Source organism: Biomphalaria glabrata, chromosome 2 (assembly GCF_947242115.1).
Source record: "Biomphalaria glabrata chromosome 2, xgBioGlab47.1, whole genome shotgun sequence".
Taxonomy (NCBI): Eukaryota; Metazoa; Mollusca; class Gastropoda; family Planorbidae; genus Biomphalaria; species Biomphalaria glabrata.
This window is the reverse complement of record NC_074712.1, coordinates 52995203-53018787: the sequence shown is the minus strand read 5'-3', so window position 1 is coordinate 53018787 and position 23585 is coordinate 52995203. Positions and strand designations below refer to the sequence as shown.

Sequence of the window (23585 nt, the reverse complement as noted above, 5' to 3'; positions counted from 1 at the left end):
TTCTTGAAAACTGATTTGGGTCAACCCTTTCGACTATTCGGTATATGTTCCTCAGCTTCATGGCGGTTTCGATCAAAACATGACCACGTTCACTGTAGTTCTGACAGGGGGATCTCCCTGGGGATTTAGACTTCAAGGAGGCAGGGAATTTAATGAACCAGTAATAATAGCTAAGGTAAGACTGTTCAATTATCTTTTTGCATATTATAACCAGTTTTGGAAAGTTTCTAAAGTTATTTCGAAGTAGATCTGCAGCTTTGGAATATACCATTAATAGCACACCTGGTTTTCCTTACTTTAGATTACCTTTAGTTTTGCTTTCTCTCCCGTCCGTGCTTACCTGCGTTTCTACTAGACAACGATTTCTCTTGAATGAAGAAGTTTAGTTCATAAGAGCAATGTTAAAGGAAAATACATTTTCTTATTTTTCTCATCTTTCGTAACTTTTCAATTACTTTACCAAGTTTAAAACTCTGAAAAGATAAACTGAAACTTTGTCCAAGAGCTTGTTTCGGGAAAAAAAAAAGCGGCTTGCCACGCCCATTTTTTAAATTTTATTTGATCGACTGTAATCACGTCTGTTAAATTATTCGATGTCAAATTCTGGATTCTATCAAGGAAAGTCTGTTAAACCAAACAAATTGTGGAGAATTTGTGACAATGGGAAAAAATGGAAGGCTTTTTTGTTTTACTAAATGGTATATTTTAATTAAAAGGTGTTCAACTCAAGTCGCAAGACTTTTCAACGAAAAATAAAACTTAAAAAAAAAATAGATTAATAATAAATAATACAAATAAAATCGTTAAACAACAAACATCCATTTTGTTTCTTTCAACCCAACAAATGCTTTGAATTGAAATTAAAGATATGAGAGAGATATTGGGCAAAGTAAAAAAAAAATATATCTAAATCTACACACTTACACACATATGAGATGATTAATTATCTTTTTATTTAAAGACTTACTTTCTTATGCTACTTCTGTAAACCTAAACTCCAGTATTTGCTGGCTATTCTATGAATGTCAGTGCAGTTGTCCTTGCTTAATGACTTTAAATAGTAAATATTTGTTGCCCCCATCCCCACTCGTTGATGAAAAGCTCACTGTAGCCTATATAGCCTAAAGCAATGATTGTAATAGTATAAGAATAACTGAAGTGATGCTTCAGTGTGTGAGAGAGAAAACATTCTTTGTATCTGGATGGATCTATCGAATTATTAATTATATTTCTATTTCGTTGCGTGAAATTTAGAATAAACAGTGAAGGGGTGGGCTGACTTGTCCTCTGGGCATCACTAAATTGTCGATTTACCTTCGATTGTTCCTACCATTTAATCCCTCATTGAAGCGTTTGATTTATTGGAAACTTAGTGTTTAGTCTTATTTGGTGATAGTGGTTTTGAATTTCAAGGGGGAAAAAAAAACATTCGCATGCATATAAAGCTTATAATTCTATGACTGACTCTAATTGAATGTGAAATCTACATTTGAATGATGTCTACACCGGTTATTCTTTCAAAACTCTATTATGAATTATAGGACGTCTTGAAAGCTGGCTAGGGAACGGGTGAAACAGAGCCGATGTAGATTTAGATGCTCATGAAGAATTCTCTAGTACTAGTACCATAGTTCTTGTTTCGTTCTATGTTTGTGAAAGTGGAAAGGAGAGAAGATTGTCTGATAACAAATTATGCTTAGGACTTAGAAAAAAACAACTAACCCTGAAACTTGTTCTCTTGCCAAGCGATATTTATTTTTAAACCTTGTTTTGTTTTTCTCTCCTCTCACGTTTCCCCCCTATCGCAATATTGTACCCGTTAGTTAAAGCAGTGGGGCCAAGTGTCTGTGTGAACGCGTGTTCTGCATATCAGCTGAATATTCAAAGCTTTTTACATAATCGACATTTTTTAATTTAGATTGAATTCCCTTAACATCACATGAAAGGTCGTTCTATTTGTTGACAAAATGTTCTCACAACTGACACAAGGACACAGCTAGGATTATTGGCATATGAGTATGGAGACATCCAATGTTTATGTGTTTATTTGTATAATGGGCTTTCGCTGTTGGAATATGTTGATTTGGTTGTTGACACTTATCTCTATGTTACTGTTAGTTCATTATCTCGTCAAACTGTCATCGTGTTGACGAATTATTTATTCCTTATTGTTGAACATGAAAGTAGTTAATTGTATCATACAGTAGCTGTAGGTGAGGAACAGAAGCAGCCTTCTCAGTTTCAGAACCATGGTTGTTAAATATCCACATTTCTCCAACATGAATCAGTCATCATCTAAAGATACACGCACATCAGCAATTAATAAATTAATTAAGGCAGTGAAGATTTGGGTCTAACACATCAGCAATTAATACATTAATTAAGGCAGTGAAGATTTGGGTCTAACACTAAGTAGCGAGATGTTTTAAGTGACTCAGGCTTCTTGGTAATAGCCGCCTCGTGCATATTAAGTTCAGTGCGCCCGTATGTTTAGTGGAGGCGCGGTGGCTGCGGCGGCAAAGCGCTTGGCTTCCTAACCGAGGTACCGGGTTCGAATCCTGGTGAAGACTAGGATTTTTAATTTCGTGGATCTTTGGGCTCCTCTGAGTCCACCCAGCTCTAATGGGGAAAATAAAGTTCTGGCGACTTGACACCCTCGTTAACCGTTGGCCACAGAAACAGACGACCTTTACATCATCTGCCCTTTAGATCGCAGGGTCTGAAAGGAGAGCTTTATACTGTTTAGTACAAACGACAATACCGGGTAGAGTATGTTGGAGTTTATCAATATTATTGACTTTTTAAAAATTCAGATTTAACTAAGTTCATAGATATCTTAGTAGATCGTTTTGAAATATCAACTTCTCAAGTCCTTGCTCCCTTTCTCAAACAGGATATGTATGCACGTGGGCGTGTACCCTACCAAAGTTCAAAGTGTAGCCCTGGTCCAATGCCACCAGCAATGGTCTCTAGATCTTGTATACATTCTACAAGTGACCTCTCTCTATCTCTCTCTCTCTCTCTCTGAATTGTTAAGTAAAAGGTCTACATCAGTAAAAGTATTTAAAACCTAGTCAACATTTGCTAAAGCTATTATTTCTTGCTCTCTGGTCCGACTTCACATCAGTAAATACATCGTCGTGTCTTTGTCCGTGGTCTCATGCGTGCAGGTACGACTTGACACGTGACCAACACTTTATGCCTCAAGGACATAATTAGACATTGCATTTACTCACCGAGACTTTCAAACCTCGTAGTCAGCAGACGTGAGTTTACTTCCCTCGGAAAAAAAAAAGTGACATTTCTTAAACAGTGACCATGGGATGGCGGGAGATCAGATGAAGGGATTTATGAAAACAATGCAAATAATTTCTTTCTGCAGAGCTTTTGCGCCCCCCCCGCCCCCTTTTGACATCCAGGTAGTAAAGATGCTGAGACAATGAAAAAAAAAACAAAAAAACAACTGGGGCGAACTGCTGGCATACTCTTGGTTTAAGTTTGTGAGACTGTCGTCTTGTTGACAAATCTGGGTTACAGCAACGCCTTGCGATGTCACATTTAGTAACGTGTAATATCACTGAGACACCGCCTCCTCCCCTCCCCTAGACGTTTTCTTATTGCTCGTCACTGATTGACAGTTGAAGAAATGGAATTTAAAAAAAAGGGGGGAGGGGAAGGGGGTGGATGACGTTATATATACGCTCATATATCTAGGGCAGGAGCAATGTGCCTATGATGTTTATATTGGGAAGGGTAGAGGACAGGCTATCTTCTTGAAGACTTTTTCATGATTCAGGAAGTTTGATGAATACGCCTAATTTTATTTTGTATAACCAATTGGTCCATGCCTTATAGACTGCTATGGACCTCATTCACCAATCGTAAACAAACATTTAATCACGTGATAATATTAATAAAACAACGAAAAAAAAATACCACGTTATAGCCATTGTGTATTAAAATTAGATCGTAATTTGTATAGAAGAGATAGAGAATCACGTGGCTAAATGTTGTTTGTTTATGATCGGTGAATGACAATGTTGATTTACGACCTGGTTTGTCTTGTTTTGACTTTCTGTTCTATGGGACGCGATCTTCTCAAGTTGGTGGCCACGTCTGTTGTGTGTATGCATCTCTCCATCCACTAACAGAACTGTAAGGTTACTGCCTCGAGATCTGTCTGTATAGTTCGTAACACTTGGACCGTAAATCCTTTTCAGGTTTTTATTCTCCCCTCCCCAACACAGACTTTTGTTATCTTCACCAAATGGGTTTGGGGGGGGGGTCGTGTTTTTATAGCAGAATGATACAAGGCGCAGGGAATACTATTACAAAATAGAAGCCGAATTCTTAAGGCGCCGAAAGACGGAAATACTTCGGTTTTGTTTTCTGAAGAAAAACTGTCGCATTCTTTTTTTAGGAGGGGTAATTGGGGATAGGCGGTGGGGCTAATTCGTCGCCTTAGAATGGTGGGAGGGGAATGAATGGTGGTAGAATGTAAACAAACCTTTACTATAGTTTCGTGTCATTGATTTCGTAGTGTGCCTCCGTAACGAGTTCCATGCACTGAAACCACGTGGTCACTGCAAGAAAATGTGTGAAGTGCGTTGGGCTCTGTGTCTGTGTGTTTTTTTTTTTGTTTCTTTGTTGGCTCATAAAATGTATACGTGCTAGATCTTAACGATATTTCTCAAGAAAACTGATAATTAGCCTGGGTGTTCGGAACACGCAATTCATTGTTTAATACGCGGGAAACTTCTGGGAACAGGTGTTCACATGGAGGTCTGGACTCAACACGAGCTGTTCATATATCTTATATATGTATACCTCACACATAAAATGAAAAGAAAAAAAAACAGAAGATAATGACACATGGAGAAATTCTAGTTTGGATTGTACTTGATTATCAAAATGCACACACATGACAAGCTCCCACCCGTGTTAATGTTAATACAATGTCGATGCAAAGTCCCCTTAGACCTTTTTGACCAATGTAAAAAGCAGAAATAAAAAAAGACTTCTCTGTCTGGTTGGCCCCGTCAACAGGAAGGTTATTCCAGGTTTAATTCCAACCGTTATTGGATGTCGTGTCCAAGGAAACACTCTTTTCACTTTCTCTTCTTCCGACTGACGCCGAAGGTTAATCACTTCAGAGAGCTCTTTGTGTTCCTACGATGTACTTCCACAATGTTGGAAAGACCGTCATTTTGAAAACAGTTGGCAATTTTAATATAAAGTGGACATAATATAAAGAAGAAATAGTTCAATTTATAATATAGCCATATATGTGGGCTATATACTCCAAATATTGTTTAACAAAACTATATATTTTTAATAGTTAATTTTTTAATGTAATATATGTTTTAATAAATGCTTGTATTTGGAGTCAGTTATACATTACGGAGCCTTTTCTGTGATAGCTCAAGTTTAGGGTTTTCTAAAGAGCATTTCTTCTCCTTGTATTCGTTATTAAGTAATTCTTTTATAATATGCATACTTTAAATTGATACGCACAGGTCTAATAATAAATTTCACATCGGTGTCTGCTTCAACCTTCTAAGCGCCGCAGTAGTTAGCGAGTGAGTCGTTAATTGGCAAACATTCCTTGCCAGGACCTACGTTGACACTTATTGTTAACTTGTGTTCGTAGTAAAACCACCTGATGCTGACGGTACGACACTGTCTGTTGATGTCTGTACTTATTACCGGAAGTACTTTTTACTATTTATTATTTTTAGGAGCTTTTGATGTAGGCCTAATATATTCTTTAGGATATTATCACAACTAAAACACAATGGCACACAGACAGCCTTCACTTAAAGTAATTATGCTCTGAAAAACACCAAAGTTGAACACAAAACCACTACAACAAATAAAAGTATGCAATTGAAAGAAGTCGGCGTGGTGGCTGTCGACACGAGAGTTCTCGAGTTCGAATCTAGGTCAAGACTGGATATGACTTTGATATTTTTAGGTCGCATCTGAGTCCACCGTGCTCTAATGGATATCTGACATTGGCTGTGGAAAAACTAAAGGCATTTGGTCGTTGTGCTGGGCCACATGGCACCCTCGTTAACTTCGAACCTTAGAAACATGACCTTTATATGACCTTTATAGGATTGCATGGTCGGAAATGGAATCTTTACTAGCAAGAAGTGTGCTCTGTTTGTTACTCTTCTAGTCGCCAAGTCTTGACTACTTGAAAATAGAAAAAGATTATTGCTCAAAATTATTTGATTGAAATACATCTCTTATTAATAGATACATTTACAACAACGACAACAAAAGATTAAAAAAAAAAATAATCCGAAAAGGTCTAAATTGTAATTTATAATGTAAGCCTATTGTGTTGTTCCATTCATAGTTCTATATTTTTGAAGCTTTGCTGATTCGCTTTGAGTTGAACATTGAGTTTAGATTTATTATAACGAAACTTAATACATCTGTAGTTATGAAATATATATATTCATCTTAATAGCCAGCTAATCTATTATCATGCTTCGCATCCAAATATCCCATCCTTATGACCAGTTAACAAGAGAGGACTATATGGAATTGACCAAATTGTTTCGATGAACTGCAAGAAGAAAAAACTCGGATAATTTTTTTTTCTTTTTTTTTTGTAGTTTTATTTTCTGAAGGCAGGAAGTTATAAATAGAAGTTTCTAAATCTATACAATGTGTTTCGTTATCAGAAAATGCAGTAGAACTTTACGTGGACATAGAGTATACACAACAGCCACACTTGACACGCTGATCTAGACACAGAATAGATTTAAAGCTGAACCTAGCTAGACAGAATAGATTTAAAGCTGAACCTAGCTAGACAGAATAGATTTAAAGCTGAACCTAGCTAGACAGAATAGATTTAAAGCTGAACCTAGCTAGACAGAATAGATTTAATTATATATCGCTTAACGAAAGTTTCTATGTTCAGTGGATCTAATGACTTCTTTAGCCCATAGTCCTTTTTTTTTTCATTTCCTCTCAGGAGTAGCTCTTCATCACGGGTGTAAGGTGACATAGTTATTGACTTAACCCTTGAAAATATTTAAACACTTTATTTTTAGCCTGATGTTAACATTTCTATCCGAAGGCGCATTCCGCAACTTTTTTTTTCTATCTACACAATATTAATTAATGCCTTCTTCGTTCTCATTTATATATGCACATTTCCACCTCCCCCCTTTTTTAATGTCCACCTTGTTCTACTATCTGGCTAACTCATGCTGGATTAGGTCTTCGCGAATCTTTTAATCATCGGCCTAGAGCCCAGCTGTAACTCACGGTGCGCAGATAGACAAATAGGCAGAGACTGCTGGTCAAACACTAGCCCTGACCATTGCGACTTTGCGTAATTGTTGTTTTGGGGAATGCAAACAACACCAGGTCGCCAGCGGTGGTAGCCAAATGCCCTTGACCACCTTCTGCCTGGACGACCGGGGTGAAGTGTGACACCTGTGATAGAAGAAAAAAAAAAAAGAGGGCAGCGTGTCAATGGCTGGACACTTGACCGTTTCCACGTCATTTGTGTGAACTGAGATGAACTGTACAACCGTTTGCTTTTGACCTAGCGGTGACTTGATGTTGATTTATTAAACCCAATTTATTATCAACTCATATTAATTATATCCGTAGTTTTATCGTAATGGGTATTAATCGAGCTTGGTGGTTGAAATACATTGAGTTGCCGATTGATTAAGGATTTGTGGATTATACAGTCTATAATACCATTGATCTTCAATAAAAGTTGTTATTGCATCGACCTATAGATACCAATAGTATTTTTAATTATTTTATTTGTATTTGATGTTGTATGCATACTGACCAGACTTGTATTTAAACTAGTTTGAATTGTGCATAATATGGTGAATTTTGAGCATATTTAATATATATACAGATGTGAAGAGTTGACTAGTTCTTGTAGTATTTTCTCATGCGATGATCTATTTCTGATAAGTGTGCAGCACTGTCAGTCTGTACTCGTCATCCCCACCCCTGCAGACGTTCCTCACACTTCCTTTCAAATGAATCTACAAATTGGTCCTGCACATCTCCTTGCTCTTACCTGCCTTGTCAAAACATAAGTTCACTAATGGCACAATGATTGCTAAGTGTCGACACTATTTATTAGATGTGGCAGATTCTAACACCGCGCTTCAAAATACATATTGCAGTGTGTTATTTTCTAGATGACTTTGTATTCTCTCGCATTCACTCAATGAAGTCCTCGCTACCTCCCATCTCCTGTTACAACTCAGACCTTGGTACTGGAACGTGCACTGATTGGAAGGTCAAGATTGGTTCTCCCCCATTGTACCAGGTACATGTGACCAAACACCTGTACCATTGCAATGACCACTGTAAAGTAGTCGCCGTTTAGGTTCATTGTGCTAATTATGATAAGACTTCTTAGGACCTTAATACAATAGTTTTGATTTCAACTGTTTCCATTCAGTCTGTTTTGAGTGTAAGAAAGTGCTGGTCAAGTATTGAAAGTTTGGTTGCTAGGCATTACACGTAGAAACAATTTTTGAAAATATCAACTTGATAGAAGCAGCAATTCAACAAGGACTATAGTTAGCACCTGATGTGAGAACGGCATGTCTGTGATCCCCCCCCCCTCCCGTATTGTCACTGTGCCAGTAGCCTCCTGACTAAACCAAAGCTTCTGTTTATACCCACTAGCTGATCTGCTCACTGTGTTACACAAGTTTTTTTTGTACAAAGTTTATATCAACTCATTCTGTCTGTCTGGTCAAAAGTCTGTACACGTTATTTCTCCCACATTCAATCTCGGATTAAGCTGAAACTTTGCACAATTATTTCTTTTACCTGACAATCTATTAAGAAAAATTAACCAATTAGTTAATTATTGGTAATTAATTTTGTTTGGCAAGAAGTTGTACTTGTGACAGATGTGTGGGTGGTATAAGTGGAATTAGTCCCCAGGACACTTAAACTGAACATTATTTTCTGAACATTATTTTCCTGCATTTCAAAAACGATCATGTAAACATTCACCAAGATACCCCTTTCTTCCCTCCCCCAACTGGTCCAGTCACGTGATAGGATCACAGAGTATTGAGAAAGCTAAAAGCTAAACGAAAACAATTTTGGTAAAAATATTTATAATCGCAAACAATTATTATGCCTTCAGCAATCATGAATAGAATTACTCGACTGTTCCAACCTAATTGACTCTTAAATATAAACTTTGTTTTTTGTTATTTCTTGTTGTATTTGATCAATCCAGGGGAGGTTACCAAAGTTTGTTAAGTTCATGTCATTCTTGTATTGCCTCTAATCTTTTCTTGGTTTTTTTTTTTTTTTTCTGGATTCCTTCGAGTTTTATTCACGATATGACGTCATAATTGTGTAACTTTCCTCGAATTTTATATCATGTCATATAGAAAACAGCAACAACCAAATTGAATGTTATCTCTTTGGCATGTGCTTAACGTGCGTGTGTGTGTGCTTGTTGCTCTGACATTATCATTGCCAGCACTGGGGCTATTTTTAGTTCATAAGAGCAAAGCCAAGCTTAACCTTCGCCATCAACATACGCCGAGTCTGTCAAACCGACCCCCCTCCCTTTCCACACAGACTTCCACTTCTGTCATGATTTAGATTTGTTTTCACATATATCATGATGATATCTTAATATGACCTTTCACCCTCCATATCCATTTAATTAAAGGCTGCAAGTGCCTTGAAAACTTTCTGCTAATGTTTAGTATACTACGTCTCGTCTTGTGTTCGTCCTTTCTCTTGAGACCTTGATCTTTGACACGGTATTAATCTTCCAAGAAGACTTTAGAGGGTTGGTATTTGACACGGTATTAGTCAGATTTTTCCAAGAAGACTTTAGAGGTTTGGTATTTGACACGTATTAATCAGACATTTCCAAGAAGACTTTAGAGGTTTGGTATTTGACACGGTATTAATCAGACATTTCCAATGAGACTATAGTGGTTTGGTATTTGACACGTATTAATCAGGCATTTCCAAGAAGACTTTAGAGGTTTGGTATTTGACACGGTATTAATCAGACATTTCCAATGAGACTATAGTGGTTTGGTATTTGACACGGTATTAATCAGACATTTCCAATGAGACTTTAGAGGTTTGGTATTTGACACGTATTAATCAGACATTTCCAATGAGACTTTAGAGGTTTGGTATTTTACAAGGTATTAATCAGGCATTTCCAAGAAGACTTTAGTGGTTTGGTATTTGACACGGTATTAATCAGACATTTCCAAGAAGACTTTAGAGGTTTGGTATTTGACACGGTATTAATCAGGCATTTCTAAGAAGACTTTAGAGGTTTGGTATTTGACACGGTATTAATCAGACATTTCCCAGAAGATTTTTGTGACTAGAAACACGTCACAGTGTGCTTCGAAGGTAACATTAATCTTGAGATTTCCAGAGAATAATTCACTTTTTATTCTCAAGTACCTAGTCTTCCTCACCTTCCAACTCTTTTCAGTCTCACTATTAACTTTCCCAAAAACTCTTTTACTAAATTAATTGTGCCAGTACTTAAGATGGCGCTACCCAACAGTTGTAGTAAAGGGTTAGATTAGCGAGCATCATGGAAACAATTTCATAGATAATAGGGAAATAACTCGTCTACGAAGGTAAGTTTCACTTATGACGAATAAAACACAAGCTTTACATTGTGTCTGGAAATACTGCTTGATGGTACATACTTAGTTTTGCATGTGATTTACACTAATACTTCACCTTCTAAGCGGTAAACGTATGTTCAAGTTGTTATATTTTTTCTACAGTCTGTCTGTCTCACCTTGTTAAAAAAAAAATCATATTTGCACCCTCTCAAAAAGCAAATATAATTTTAAAAACACAAAAATCTTCTTTTTGAAGACTAAAAGTTGACGTGGCATCAATGGCACGCCAAATGGTGATGGGGAAATGAGGGTTTCAAAAGCTCTTTTATTTTTCGGAGATCTTTACCGGGGTCGCTAAAAACAAAGTACTCGTGACCCGTTGGAAATGCCGGCGAACCACAAGGGCATCAATCACCTGACTTTACATTACCTCCAATGTCCTCAAAGTAGGTGACACTTTAAAACAATAAAACGTCATGTCATTTTTTTACAAGAACATTTAATTTGTTTTCTTTAATCCAAAGGTTAATTTCTGCTTCATTTTTTTCTGTTGGACCGTTAGAGCCACCACTCGTGATCTTTCGACCTTCTTTCTCCATTTCTTTGTCTTTGACCAGGATTTGAATCTATTTCGCTGACTGGCTCGTCCATTCCTTGATGTCTTTTGTCATTTTGTTTTTGGTCTGCCTTTCTTCCTTTCCCCAGAATGGAGGTCATTGCGAATCTTGAGGATCTTGTACAGTTTTAGTTTGCGTTATTTTTGACAATGGTCAGGTTAATTTGTCTTGGACTAGAAAGTCTCTGTCATAATGAAATCACATTAATGCTATTAATCTACGAAATTCTAATTTAGGTCAATTTGTGAAAGCAGCCGAGATCTATCTTAACTATATACTATACTGCAAGAACATTTCAAAGTGCAATGTTTGGCTAGGAATGGATTAATTTACATACTGTAACGGCTTCGTCTGCTTTGATATTGTAATTTAAATTTGTTTTGTTTGTATAATTGTAAAGTTGCAATCGCCACTGCCTTAAAATCTAATTATCGCTTTTAATATACAGAACTTGCCGTGCCATAGTGACATGTCACAGTGTCCTTTGAATACAAACAATGCTCAGCGTCTCATTTCCTTTTTACCCGGCTCTCCACCTGTTTCCTCTTCCGTTCTTACATTTCTATAGAGTTGTACTTTCTCTTGTCCATTGCCAACTGCAAATCAACGTTTAGTTAATAAATAAATAGTATGTTATGTTTTAATGTTACATTTAGAAATTAAAAAGAATACTAGCTGTAGTTGTCACATGACGACTTACACTTTGTTAAATTTAAAAGACGTTAGAACGATTCCAAACCTCTCAAATGGCTGGAAATCATTCCAAATTTTTAAAATATTTCAATACTATTCCGAACTTCTAGGAAAGGAGGGATTTTGATTCCTATCCTCATTCTTGTTTGATGCAGTCAATGTTTTGTCTAAAGTAATTTAAACCTAGTAGTACAATAGTATTATCTATATGTTGTAGAGAAATAATATACTTTAAATCTAGTAATAACTTAATGTAACAAAGAGTCAGTAGGTAAGTCTTATTCACTATATTTTCTATAAAGCTCAGTACCATGTTTAAAATATGTATTTTTTACAATAAAAATAAAAACCAAATAAATTTAAAAAGAAATAACACTAATGTATACAACATTTAAACCTGCATTCAAATTTATACTGACCAAAGAAAGGTCAAGTAACCAAGCTTTGCATTGACAGCTCATTATCTGTGTATAATGTTTTTAATCTAGTAACATCTACTTAAAAAACAACAACAAAATTCCAGATATTAGTTTCCGACTTTTTAAAAGATGTGCTATTCAAATCTCCACGAGATCTCTTTCACAAGCTTTGACCCGGTCACCACCCACCGTTGATATATTTTCAACATTTCGCCCAACCACCTGAAAGACTTAATCTCTTTGCCCCTTTTTTTTTAATCATCCGTAAAATGTGTATAAAAATAAATGTATTTAATATTTGAAAATGAACCTACAACTGTGCGTTAATGCTCCTTCAGGTTGGACTAAATGGGTTTATCTGGGTATACCTTTTTGGCTTCAAATCAGTGGCAGGTGAAACACTGATATGGAATTTTACATGACAGCGCTATTTTTATCTCACCTCTTTTTTTAATGCACTGCCGTGACAGTTTTTCCTTGAAGATTTTGTAGCCAACACATTATGCTGTTTGTCTGTTTGTATGATAGTCTTTTTCTTATTCACCCGAATAAAATATATATATATATATAATTCTATTCATGGCTCAATAGTTTGAACACCACGTAAAGGAAAGATCACTCTTTTATTTTTGCAAGTCGGACGGACTAGAGTTACCCTACATAATTTAAGAGGCGAAAAAAAAAAAAGAGGGGGGGGGTGGAGAACAAGTAATATTAACCCGTCACTAAATAACAGGGCCTGACTTAACCATTGTGACCAAGAAGTCATGGAAAGAGAATAAGTAATCTATTCTGCATTCACCCGTCACTAAATAGCAGGGCCGACTTAACCATTGTGGAGTCCTATGCGAAACGGATTTCGCGGGACCAAGTTTGGGTAGGAATACGGATAATAAGTGAAAATTAAGATTTTGTATTAGAAAATAAAAATTTGTCTTTACATTTTATTCATTCTTTACTACGTTCAGTACTACTTTAAGAGCTTAGCGTGTAGCAAAGTCATACGGTATATCATACAAATTTTATTTCCTACATAGATCACGCTCAATAGCAAGAATTACTAAAAGTTTCAATCTATCTACGAGAATTGTTGACCTCAAGTAATCCTTCATTAGTTTGAGGCGCGAGAAGCTTTTTTCACCAGATTCCACAATTACGGGTATTGCATAATGCCTTTTTTTTTCATCGCGCCTAGGATTGGCGTTTTACATTTTGAATGACACCCCAAAATGAATTGCTTTTTGTCTATATATTTCATGAGATTTTTTTTTTGAGTTTTCAAAAGATTTTAGTAATTTCCGGAGATTTCCATGACTTTTTCGTATATTTTGCGATTTCAGGGGATTTCCAGGAGCTCCTGGTAAATCAGGCGGCCGCTGGAAATCTGCTTTAAGTTATAAAATGGTTTAGTTTAATATAAATAATTTACACATAGAATTAGCGCGGGTCCTATGAAAGTTTGGGGCCCACTGCGGTCGCATAGTTTGCAGTGGCTTATGGCCGGCCCTGCAAAATAGCGGCGTATTTTACGCCGTGGGTTGACTATATATCTAAAATTCTCTTCACGGCTCAACAGTTTGGACAAAAAGAAGTAAAGGAAACATCACTCTTTTATTTCTGCGTGTATGACTAGAGTTATCCCACGTCACTTTAGCGGCGAAAAACAAAAAGAATGAAAAATGTGTATAAATATCACATGTGTATATAATAATCGTGTTCTTTATAACAAAAAAGTTTCAAGTTTTCAGTTAGCTGTTATATAAATATATCAAAAGACACATAAATAAGATAGATATAGCACGTTACGAAAATGGTGATATGGATTGTCAAAAGATTTTCAAGTCATCTCTGCCCGTGGTTTCGTCTGGGGTCATGCCCATCTACTTCCCAAATCTTGTCACCATTTTTTTTTTTACCATCCCCTTTTTCCCATGAGAGTTCCAGGTGAGGGCTTGGTGTTAGATGCAGGCTTGCGAAGGATTTGGCCTATCCATTGCCAGCGTCTCTGAAGGAAATTTTCTTCAGTCTGCTTTGTTCTTTTCCGCATTTCCTCATCAGTGGTCTTGTTTAGACAGCAGATCTTACACATCTTCCTGAGGCGGTTGTTCTCCAGGTCTCTGCCCCATCAAGACGATAGACTGGACACATCAATCACGACTTGACTTACGAAATCCGCAAAAAATTGCCATTCTACTTCCCAATTAAATAATAGGTACTATATAACAGCTTGTAGTAAATTGTTTGAGGTACGTTGAATGGTAGTTTTACTTGTCAGCCGCCGCTTACATACATTCAATAAGGCATCTCCCCCACCCCCCTCAGATAAAAAATGAAGAGGGCTGCATATATTAGGACTGTACTTGCAACTTTAGTGCTTGTCCTTGACATTGATTACAAAGCCCCCAAAGCAACCCGAAATCAGATATGCTGTTGTAAAAAAAAAAAAAAAACACTCTGGAGAAAAAAACACCAACCTCTAGGATCCCTGGTATTATAACCTTTGTGGTTATGTCAAGACGGCTTATAAAAAGGGAGTAACATTTTTCATTTAATGATTCAAAGATAAATAGAGATTGTAAATAATGTTTTATGACTTGAAATGTCGGTGTAGAGATTTGGGAATGGGGTGGTGTGACACCGGATGTGAGGAGTTATTTCCCTAGAGATTTCGTTTCTAGGACTGATGTGTATTTAAAAAAAAAAAGAGTACACAAATAAATGTTAGTGTGTGAGATGTACCAGGTGTACTAAACACTTCAGACTATCGGTTGTATTTACTTGGATGGAAGTTGATTGAATCATAGTAGCAAACTAAAGCTCACTTATGGTGTGTATTGTATTCTTCTCTTGTAAGTTGACTGACTGTTGACCGGTGCTAATGGCCATTGAATCTGTGATTCCTTATTGGCTGTGAGACTTCTTACACAGGCAACACGCTTGCCTTGACCTTTGACATCTCTGCTCACATGGTGGGGGGAGGCGTGGTAGCGAGGGCTCTTGAGTTCGATTCCTGTTGAAGACCGGACTTCTGAATCTTGGGTTTTTTAAATGCACTACTCAACTGTTTACCAGACGTTAGTTTTGTTATTGTGCTACCCACGTCAATGTTTCACAAACGTTTAATAGTGATGCCTCTTAGCCCCCCCCCCCCCGGTCCAAAAAATTTCCTGCTTACCTGCTAGTCGGTTTTGGAAAGGCCGGTACGCGCCCCTAAAGGGGTCCTGGACTCCTCCCTGGGACTAAGCATTCTCGAATATTCTGAGCTTTAGAAATGTATTTTTATTCAGCACATTACTTCTCTTAGTAAGAGTTTTTTTTTTTGAGGTTTATCCTCGTATTCAGATGTACGTTTCGTAGCGGGCCTGTTTAGTTCACGCCAAAAAAGCGTCAAACTGATGGTTTGTCACTCGGGAATTCCGATCTAATAAAGACGATTGAACTCTAGAATCATATTTTACCTGGTCCTGTGACTCACGACGATAGACTCAAGTAACTTGTTTACCCTGAGTTACTGGCTCACTATAGAGTCTGAATGACAGTCTGAGGATAGACTCAAGTAACTTGTTTACCCTGAGTTACTGGCTCACTATAGAGTCTGAATGACAGTCTGACGATAGACTCAAGTAACTGGTTCACCTTGATTTACTGGCTCACTATAGAGTCTGAATGACAGTCTGACGATAGACTCAAGTAACTGGTTCACCTTGAGTTACTGGCTCACTATAGAGTCTGAATGACAGTCTGACGATAGACTCGTAAGCAACTTGTTCACCGAGTTACTGGCTCACTATAAGAGTCTGAATGACAGTCTGAAGAAAGACTGACGTTGGCCCAAGTCTTGTATTAAAATCTTATGTTAGAGTTCAGTTTGAAATATTATAGACCTGAAGACAGATCATCGAAAAGTAGATAAAAGATATATCTAATAAAACTGACACAATTTATATCGATTAATGAAATGTCACTGTGTCATTTTTATTTTCTCTTAGTTCAGAAATCCACCAAATTTTATTATTAATGTTTTTTAAATTCCGTTATTTAAAATAACGTTAAAGAATAGAAAATACACGCAGTACTTCAAAAACTATTATCTTCATGTCAGTCTATAGATATATTTATATATACCTAAAGTAAAAGTTATAGTTCTTGTGTAAGGACACTTGAACGTTCTACAGGCTTTCTATTGGTTATTTCACCCCCCCCCCTTTTTTTTTTCAAGAACTTAACTTCTTGTTCCATAAACATAACATACTCAGAACTGGACGAGTCACGAAGATGTACCGGAAATGAATTGTTTATTTTTTTCTAAGGAGTTAACAGCCTTTGAAATACGTTATTCAAGATTCTAGTTTTATTAGCGGCCCCCGAAAGGGGAAAAGACGCTATTAGTTTTGTGTGAAATGTCTGTCCGTCCGTCCGTTTAGATCTCGTTAACTAGAAAAGATAGTGAAAATCTGACACAATATTTTAAACCATTCAAAGTTCTGATGTTACGGCTACTTTTTTCTTTTTCTAAAAGCGAAAAATCTAATTTTTTAAATCACTTATGCAAGCAGTTTTTCATAAAAACACACTACTTTTAGAAATATTCACTATTAATACGGGAGGCTCTTAGAAGGGGAGATACCAATTTACAATACACCAAACTTATTTATGCAAATGGTTTTAGATTTTTTTGTCAAAAACATTTTTTTTATTACATTTGAAATGCTAATTTAAGTACTGTCATACTTACTATTACTACTACATTACATTTTCTTTTTTTTATGACAAAAAATCTATTTAGTATGCATATAAGTTGGACATACTTTAAAACAACAATTAATTAGTAGTTTTCATATTATCACATTTACTGCAATAGAAAAGCAACACGCGTAACTAATTTTTATATTTTTTTACGGAAATGTTATTTTTTTCTTGAGGATTTGAATACGAGATTGACAATTAGATCAATTATATATTCATTATAAGATATCAGTTAAGCCAGGCTCACATCTTACTTCACCTTCACTTTCACCCAGGGCCGGTCTTAAGTCACTGCAACCTATGCGGCCGCAGTGGGCCCCGCACTTTCATACGCCACAAGTGAATTCTATGTTTAAATTATAAAAATAAACCATTTTAACTTATTATTAAAGGATTTCTGGAATTCTCCTGAAATTGTAAAATAGTCTAAAAATTCATGAAAATCTTATGAAATTATTAAAATCTTCTGAAAACTGAGGCAAATCTCCTTAAAAACAGACAAAATTTCGGTGTGTCATTCAATATGGAAAACGCCAATCCTACTAGCAATTAAAAAAAACGGCATTGTCAGTTTTCATTTAATAAAAATGTAATAATAAGCCGAATTTTAACCAAAACAAGAAGTTCAAATTCTTAATTTACTTTAATAGTCACTGGCATACAAATATAGATCTCAATCTGTCTCGACCTCTTCAAAAACAAAAGCAATATTTTGCTAGACGACAGTAAATCTAAAAAACAGATCTGAATGTTTATCAGCTTTTTGTTGAAAAACTACTACATATATATAGTAGTTTATTTATTTCGGACATTACATGAATTCGGACATTCGCTGTTTTTTGTGGTCATTAAATAATTATTTTAATATTTATTATAAAACTAGCGCGCTGTATAATTTGCTTGTCCATTTTCCAATTATTCTGACCCGATTTCCTTCCATTTAGCTGTCTTTTTATGTAAGAAAAACGAATTTCAAATTTGTTAGTCAGGTTGTTGTTTTTTCCTATGTTACCCGGATGACTTTACCTCTTCCTAGAGTTAAGACTATATTTTTTGATTGGCTAAGTTTATACTAATGAACCCGGCAATATTTATTCTGTTTTTGGAGCTAATTTATTTGATTCATAAGCCAAGTTTTCTAATTCTATACCAAAAAAAAAATAATACGGTGTCCGAATTAAATTACGATTTTCTTACCAAAATTTATTTCGGACAGCCAGTTTTGGACATCAATAAAAATGATTTTATATTATATTTGTTCGTTTGTTGTTGTTTTTTTTAATAGAGAATAAATGGGCAAATGTTTGGAGTGAGCTTGGTACATTGAATGAAGTTAAATGCTTAGATCTAGACCTACTAGATAGATCTAGATTTATATAGAGAGAATATAGAGGATTCAGTTAGCCAAGAATGGCTATCGTAACCTGTAGTGGCCTACTATACTACAAAAGATCATCTGTATTAGAAATTTATTAAATTAATAAACAAAAAAAAACACAAACATTCAACACACATCTAATCATGCAAACCCCAAACATTCAACACACATCTAATCATGCAAACCCCAAACATTCAACACACATAAAATAAACAAACATAAAATAAGTCTAAAAGTCGGTGCAGAAATCACTATTCCAGTGACCTAATTTTGGTAGAATAAGTGTGTTCATATTTTTATTTTTTGTGTTCGTATTTATGCATAGTTTGAAAACATCGTAATGATTTCATGTGAGGGGCTATGCCTGGGGATCTTAAAATTTAGTTAATGTTAATATAGAATTAAAATCTGAGTTTATTGATGCCTAAATATAGAGACTGTCCGAAATAAATTATGGTGTCCGGAATCAAATAATGTGGGTCAAATGTGTCCGAATTAAATGAAAACACACGGCCTCTTTGACCTTAAATATAATAACAAATATAGGTTTGGGGAACAAATATAAGTAGTCATCCTTATTCCACTTTAACTAAAGAAGATTTTGATACGTCATTTTCTTTTCTATGTCAAACCATTGTAAAATAATGCGCTGTCAAAGTCAAACTTTCAAATTTGTGCCTATAGGTGTCCGAATAGCATAAACTACTCTATCTACTTTTGATGGCTCGTAAAGCTAATTTGACAGTGCTTTTGTACTTAGTAAAGTATGAATAAAATGCAAAGATGCATTTATTTTCTAATACAAAATCTTAATTTACACTTATTATCCTTATCACAACTCAGAAAAGGCCCCGCGCTATCCGTTTCGCATAGGGCCCCGCAATCTCTAGGACCGGCCCTGCTTTCACCTATTCTTTGGTCTACTGGACCGCTGGGGTACCACACAAGATCAGTCAACCTTCTTTCTCCATTCTTCTCTGTCATTTGTCTTTGATAGCATTTCATTCTGATGTTCTTTCTGAAAATATTGAAACCTGCCTTGGTGGACCACTTCGGGGGCCGATTTTGAGTTTGTGTTTCCACACAAACTGTTTTTGTAACCTTGTAGTGTATGGGTTTATCTGTCTGTGTATGCGAGTGCCTTGTATATAAGTGCGCATTCCCAAGTGTGTTAAAACTATTATAACAACCTTTTTAAAAATCTACGCACAAAAAGTGAAACTTTATTCTTTATCAAAATAATCCCTTTAATTTTTTTTCGGTAAGATTTTTATTTTTAAATGGTGCAAGGTCCAGTAGAATAATAAAATGGCTACATTTAAATCTGAACAATGTATAACACTACAGCAATATATGCAAGTATAACACAACCGCAAAATATGCAAAACCTGGTTTTCAACGTAGTGACCTATCTCGCTTAACTCATCCAATTCCGTCTCCTGGGACCTAGCTCGTGCAGAGGAAACATCTCTAGTTCAAATATGTCATTAACAAAAACAATACGGAAGACTTAAAAAGATAAGTCTTAGGTCTTATATGTTAACTATGTGTTTTATCGCCAGCTCAAAAGAATCTTTTAAAACGCGTTCGTTTATGTTTCATTGTTTTGTTTATTTCTAACATCTTTACAAACTGACCGAGAAGCCTCGCACTAAAGTCTGGTCATAAGAATGATAGCAAAATGATCACTAACAAAAGGATTACTAATCAAAGATTCATCTATAAAAGTATCACTAATAAAAGGTTCATTGATAAAAGTATCATTAACAAAATTATCACCGACAGTCACATCTTGAAACATGTGCAACTGCTGCTCGGTTTTAGAATATGTTAGCTTTGTGTGACTGCACGCGTGTAACACGCGCATCGTATATACATTCAAACAGGTCATCAACCTGTTATGTAGTATCTGGGATGAGAAATCTTGATTGTTGTTGTCGACCCCATCGACACGCAGTTCTGCTTAGCTAGATGGGAAGCATAATAGGCAGGGTACGCGGTGGATTTGAAATAATTGTATGACTCCCTGATGTTTTATTGAAATGAAAAAAAAATTTTTTTTCGCTGTTAGTAATATGCATAAAATGTGTGTTATAAAAACTGGCATCAAACTATTTCAACAACAAACATTCAGGCTCGATTCTTTAGTCATTTGTATTCTTTGCTTTCTGGTCTATTGTATGTTTCAAAACACATCCCGTGCCTCAGACTTTGGTAGATAGAATCAATGGCTGCATTTCTTACTGCTTCCATTACTTTACCTTGGCTCACACACTAACTCTTCAGTTGGCACATATTGCTAAAAACATAAATATTGCAGCACTTTTGATTCTGTCGAAAAATAAAAACATCAAAATGTACAGAAAAATATTTAAAAAAAACAACAACAGGCTAATAGAAGTAAATCTCTACAAAATAAAAAAAAAGGCAACAGAACAAGAGACACAAGGTTACAAAGACAGTTTGTGTGGAAACACAAAAACTTAAAATCGCCCCCCCCCCCCCCAAAAAAAAAAAAAGTGGTCCACCTAGAGTTTTCACCAGGATTCGCACACGGGACTTCCGGTTCCAAGCCAGGCACGACATGGCCTAAATTGTGCCGATGTGCCTCAAATCCAAAATCCAATCCAAATCCGGTTCCAAGTACTTACCCCTCAGCCACATCAACTCCATATATTCATTTAGCGTACACTTATATTTTTTAAACAATAATTATTAACCTTATCCATACATTCAAAATTGATAAGATTTTATATGTAATAAAGAGAAACTGGAAAAGATTTATTCTTCTTACAAAATGAGATACAATGGCAACACGAAAAAACAAATAATTCTTGACCTACTTTAAGCTCCAGTTGTGTACAAATGACTCAACAACTCTCCTCGCAAATAAAAATTAATATCACCATTGTCATTTGTCATACAAACTAGACATAAATCTAGCTAAACCTAGATTCAAGATCTAAGTCCAGGTCTAGAACTAGATCTAAGTAGATCTAGAAATAGATCTAAGTTTAGATGTAGATTTAAGTCTAGATCTAGATCTAAGTTTAGATCTAGAACTTGATATAGAATCTATTATATCTAGACTAGAACTCGTATGAATTTATACGGTTAATCTTACAATTACTAGACCTAGGCCAATATAATGATCATGAATAGTAGACCTTTTGTTAGTGGTGTACTATGCTGTTCGTATCCGTTTCATTTCTTAATGTGATACTAATATAATATAATATATATATATATGGGCTCTCTTTAGTCTTTAGACTGTCAAGTGTAGGCCCGAATAAAGAGGATATGTCAAAACTGCGCGCAATAAAAGTAGTTTGTTGTTTTTGAAACATAATTAAAACGAAGTTCGTATCAAAATTGTTTTTATAACAACATTTGAATCAGTATTCTATTCAACGAGTTAGTTAGTAGTTAATAAATGGAAAATATGTTTTATAATGATCCATTGACACTTTTACCATTGTGACCTTAGATGCAAATGTTTAGTACCAATTCGCAAATCTATGAATGAAGCTTGAGTTATTAACGAAGAAGTCCATGACCTTTAAAAAAAAATTACCTCCTTGAAGTTTTTCATTGAAAAGTGGTGTAATTTTTTTTTTTGAAAAATTCTTGCATATATAATTTTAATAATTAGATGGTTCACTTTCAGAAAAGAAAAAAGTAGCCGTTGCATCAGAACTTTGATTGATCTAAAATAACATGATGTCGGATTTTCATTTTCTTTTCTAGTTTCTGAGATCTAAACGGGACGGACGGACGGACAGATAGGCCACACAAAACTTATAGTATCTTTTCGCCTTTCGGGGGCCGCTAAAAAAATGTATATTTGCTCTGTCTTTTGCATTGTAAATATTTATTAAGTTCTTTAAAAAAATGTATGCATTTTTATAAGTAGAAATGCTCTTGACGTCATCGGCCCCATAATTTAATATCTAGAATATACATTCAATCTTTCCGTATGGGAGGAAATAGACCGAAAGTTTATATTCTCTACGTTCAGTGGTTCAGTACTGACCAAGTACTTTGACCTATGGTGAACCATGGAGGCATGTTGCAGACAGATGAATCAGAGATACTATCTCTTCACTTTACTAATAGGGCGTGAGTTTTAAGCCTACCTATCGGGTACTTGCCTCTTGTTGATATCGCTTGACACAGGTGACTGAGTGTATGAAGCTATTTAATATTGAAAGTATTATTCCAGATTATCTAGGTTTTCCCCTTGTCATAACATTTTAGCATCACCTATTCTACTATTGTCATAGTTATCTTTTATCTTTTTTTTTTCTTTTTGAATCTATCCAATACCTGAATATTTTTTAAGTCTGTCTAATGTCTGAATGATATATTTGTAACAGTCTATCCAGTGTCTGAATGATATATTTGTTAACAGTCTGTCCAATGTCTGAATGATACATTTAAGTCTATCCAATGTTTGCTTGTCGGATAATTTATTCTTATAGTAACATAAAACACTTTCAGTACGTCGATGTGTATCATCTGTTTTGTACCAGCTCCTAGTTGACTTAGCACATTCTCTTTAAACATGTGTGTGTGTAGGCAGCACCTGTGTAGTTGACTTAGCACATTCTATTTAAACACGTGTGTGTGTGTAGGCAGCACCTGTGTAGTGGTGTGGGTGCGTGTATCGGAAGGGTATAGGATCAAAGTGAGCACTTATTAGCCAGAAACTGAACAGACTGGGTAGTCAAACTTAGGTACACATGGTGAGCGACACTTACTTCACAGCCATTACATGTATTGTGTCTAGAAGCAGTCACCAAACATAACAAGATTAATAGAAACCAAGTTTAATGTTACAATTTTTTTTGTCTAAAATCTGACTTCAAAGTTTCTTTACATATTTGGACTAATTAGTCACTTAGTTTGGCCTTCTTCTGGTCTTCTATTAACTCCACGGCGTCAGATTTGTGTGAGGAAACAATGAACATAGGATTCGGAATGAAGAAGAGAGAGGGGGGTGGGGATTTTGAATAACGCTGAACATGTCAGCTATGTTTTAATTTTAATACATCGATTACGTTCCAGGTAAATAGTTCCAGGTAAATAGATTGCC

General features: G+C 35.7%; 1 protein-coding gene across 19 annotated transcripts in view; it reads left to right on the top strand.

Annotated features, from left to right (window-relative positions):
• Nucleotides 1-20: 20 nt before the first annotated feature.
• The window catches only part of LOC106077152 (sorbin and SH3 domain-containing protein 1-like), a 148311-nt gene continuing 124746 nt past the window's right edge, over nt 21-23585 (top strand). For all 19 annotated transcript variants that reach the window (XM_056021383.1, XM_056021390.1, XM_056021382.1 and 16 more), the window contains exon 1: nt 21-175. In XM_056021383.1, coding sequence (XP_055877358.1) covers nt 80-175 — 96 coding nt within the window. In that variant the 5' untranslated portion in view covers nt 21-79. The remainder of the gene's footprint in view (nt 176-23585) is intronic.